Genomic DNA, 3,438 nt, shown 5'->3' with positions numbered 1-3,438 from the left:
GCTGGGAGTAAGGTTATACACAAAAAAATCTTAACTAAAACACGATTTTCTAATAATATGAACTTGATAAAAGTATAAACTTGTAAAAATTTCTTTCCTCCCCAACTTACTGAATGGGTCACTGAAAAGAAAAACGAAACTGATCTGAAATGCCTTTGTAAACTCAAAAAATCTTTTGAATGAACCAAACTAGAACAGATCCAAAGATCTGGTCTAAGAAACACAACAAATCCATAGATTTGAACAAAAACACAAAGTAGATCAGGAGATCTGAGCTAAAAACGAAGTAGATCTATGGATCTGAATGAAAACACATCAGATCAAGAGTTCTAAAAGACAGCTAATCAGATCTGAAAGGATCTGATCAAATGAGGGATAAGAAATGGACAGATCTGAGAAAACCTGATGTGCAACTCAACAGATCTGAATAGATCTAGGAAGAACAAGGTGATGGCTGCTTGTTCAAGTCCGGGATGGCGCCAGATGATACGACATCCGTCTTCGATGGGTCTTCTGGTCTTCTGCTGCGGCGGAGATCTGGATATCACAGTGCAAACCCGTTAGAGCCGCCCCAGGGACTGTGCCCCGGGAGCGGGCTCCGACGGTCAAGTTAGATCAGCTAGAAGATCTGAGATGGTCCTCCATAGCTGGAGAGGACCATCCTGGTGCTGGTGGTGGTGTATGGCGGCGGGTGGCGGCTGAGCCACCCTGCCGGAGTATAGTGGCGGCTGAGCCAAGGGGAAGATCTAGTGGCGGTTAAACCACTTGGGAGAGAGTCCCCCTGCATGGAGGAGGTACTGTTCATTATATAGGGGACAATTAGGTCAGGCCTTGGGCCAACCCAATTCAGGCCCAGCTAGCAAGGAGCTGGGCGAGGCCGCCCGGAGGCGCCGGGCGAGGCTGGCGGGAGCGCACCAGGAAAGGTTGGCAAGGGAGCGCCAGGCTAGTCCCCAGCAGGGCTGGCAAGGGAGAGCCAGGCCGGGCCGGCGGGAGAGTCCCCAGCAAGGTTGGCAAGGGAGCGCCAGGCGAGGCTGGTGTGCCGAAGCTGTCTAGGCCATGCTAGTGGACCATATATCATCAATATATATATATATATATATATATATATATATATATATATATATATATATATATATTAATTCCGATTTTGACTTTTATTTTTATATTAAAAAATTTGTTAAATTCGTTTTAACGGTCTTAACAGTTATTTCCGGTTGGCAGTTTTTGGAGGGAAAAACAGTCAATGTATATCTATAAATAGATCACCAAAGACCAGATTTCGGGTTCAGAAATACCACATACATATTCCTCATATAATTTCGCATTCCACAAACAATGAAGGGAACATAGTGAATTTCGTCAGAATCAAGAGAAGATCTTGGGTGATTGTTGTATCCTCTTGACAGATCCCTAGCAGAAAAATTTCTATCTTAGGACACTGCAAAGCAGGCCTCAATTTGTACAATTTCATGATTATATTTTCTGTGTAGTCATCATACAAGCATGTTTTCTGTAAACTGATTCTTGTATATTACATATATTTGAATTTCGTTTGTTTTATTTCTATTAGTTTTGTTAATTGTATACTTCTGTCATAACAATCTAAGACAGAAATAAAAAAGTGAAGAATGGATCAAAATTCCATCATCAAAACACATGTGGAAAAGCCTGAGAAATTCAAAGGCTCAGATTTCCGGAGATGGCAACAGAAGATGTTGTTTTATCTAACAACTCTTCATGTTTCCAATGTTCTCACTGATGATTCTCCCTCTCCTCCAACTGGTGTAAGCACTGCAAAAGGAACAACACCACCCACTGCAGCCCAATTGGCAGAACATCAAAGGGCTGTGGAAACTTGGAACACAAATGAATATAATTACAGAAATTATATTTTGAATGCCTTGTATGATTCCCTCTATGATATCTACTCTACCATGACCACTCCAAGAGAGATACAGGAATCACTGGAAAAGAAATACAAAATAGAAGTGGCATGTTCCAAGAAATTCGTGATTGGAAAGTTCATGAATTACAAGATGGTGGATCCGAAATCTATCCTCAAACAAGTGGAGGAAATTCAAGTCATTGCACATGATCTTGAAGTTGAAGGTATGGGTATAAACTCTAACTTTCTTGTTGGTTCAATCATTGAAAAACTTCATCCTTCTTGGAAGAATTTCAAACTATATCTTAAGCACTTAACTGATGACATGAGTTTTGAGCAACTTGTGTTGAGAATTCGTGTGGAAGAAGATAACAGATTGAATGAGAAGGCAGATGCAAATTCCTTAGAACCAAGTGCAAACTTTGTTAGAGAATCAAGTACTTCAAGGACAAATCACAACAACAAGAAAGGGAAGCAAGGCTCCAAAAACTCTTCCAAAGATGGCAAAAATCATGGCCCAAATAAGAAGAATTTCAAGAAGAATTTTGGTCCATGCTATGTTTGTGGCAAAACTGGACACAAGGCCAAAGATTGCAGATTCAGGAGGGGTCAAGGAGGAAACAATGGAGGGAACAATGGAAACAATGGTGGTAATTCTGGTGGAGAAAATTCTGGTCAAACCAACATGGTTGAATCACCAAATCAGTTTGTTGTTGTGATTCAAACCAACATGGTTAGCAATTGTGTGGATTGGTGGATTAATACTGGAGCCACAAGGCATATTTGCAACTCCCAAACCATGTTTTCTACATACCAGAGGGTCTCAGATTCTGAACCAATGTTTATGGGGAATGGCTCTACTGCAAAAGTTGAAGGAAAGGGAAAAGTGAAGCTACAAGTGACTTCTGAAAAAGAACTTGTTTTAAATGATGTCTAGCATGTTCTTGAAATTACTAAGAATCTGATTTCTGGTCCTATTCTTATTAACAAGGGATTCAAACTTGTATTTGAGTCTGATAAGTTTGTTCTCACCAAGGGTGGGATGTATGTTAGAAAGGGATACCTTAGTGAGGGTCTCTTCAAAGTAAGTGTCTTACCTTTGTACTATGGTGTTGAAACACCAAACAATGATGTAACCAATGTTAATGCTAATGCAATAATGGGCACTACTAGCCCCTCTTCTATGTATATGCATGATCCTTCATTTTTGTGGCATTCTCGTTTGGGACATGTCAATTTTCGTTCTATTCAAATAATGACAAAACTTGGCATATTACCAAAATGTTCATTAGACAAAAACATAAAATGTGAGGTTTGTGTAGAATCAAAATTTTCACAACATCCTCATAAATCAGTTGAAAAATCTAATGAAATACTTGGCTTAATCCACTCTGATTTATGTGATTTTAGAGCAACACCTACAAAAGGAGGAAAGAATTATTACATTTCTTTTATTGATGATTGCAGCAAGTATTGTTATATTTATTTGTTAAATACCAAGGATGAAGCCTTGAATTCTTTTAAGAATTACAAGGCTGAAGTTGAAAATCAAC

At 39.4% G+C, this 3,438-nt stretch overlaps 1 protein-coding gene across 1 annotated transcript; it reads left to right on the top strand.

Annotated features, from left to right (window-relative positions):
* The first annotated feature begins 1,628 nt into the window (after positions 1–1,628).
* Positions 1,629–2,822, top strand: LOC145113457 (uncharacterized). The gene has a single exon (XM_079049548.1). The coding sequence runs from the start codon at positions 1,629–1,631 to the stop codon at positions 2,820–2,822; it is 1,194 nt and encodes a 397-aa protein (XP_078905674.1).
* The last annotated feature ends 616 nt before the right edge of the window (positions 2,823–3,438 follow it).

Source organism: Lactuca virosa, chromosome 5 (genome assembly GCF_052849685.1).
Source record: "Lactuca virosa cultivar CGN04683 chromosome 5, Lactuca_virosa_CGN04683_v6, whole genome shotgun sequence".
Taxonomy (NCBI): domain Eukaryota; kingdom Viridiplantae; phylum Streptophyta; class Magnoliopsida; order Asterales; family Asteraceae; genus Lactuca; species Lactuca virosa.
This window is presented reverse-complemented; position numbering and strand designations above follow the sequence as displayed.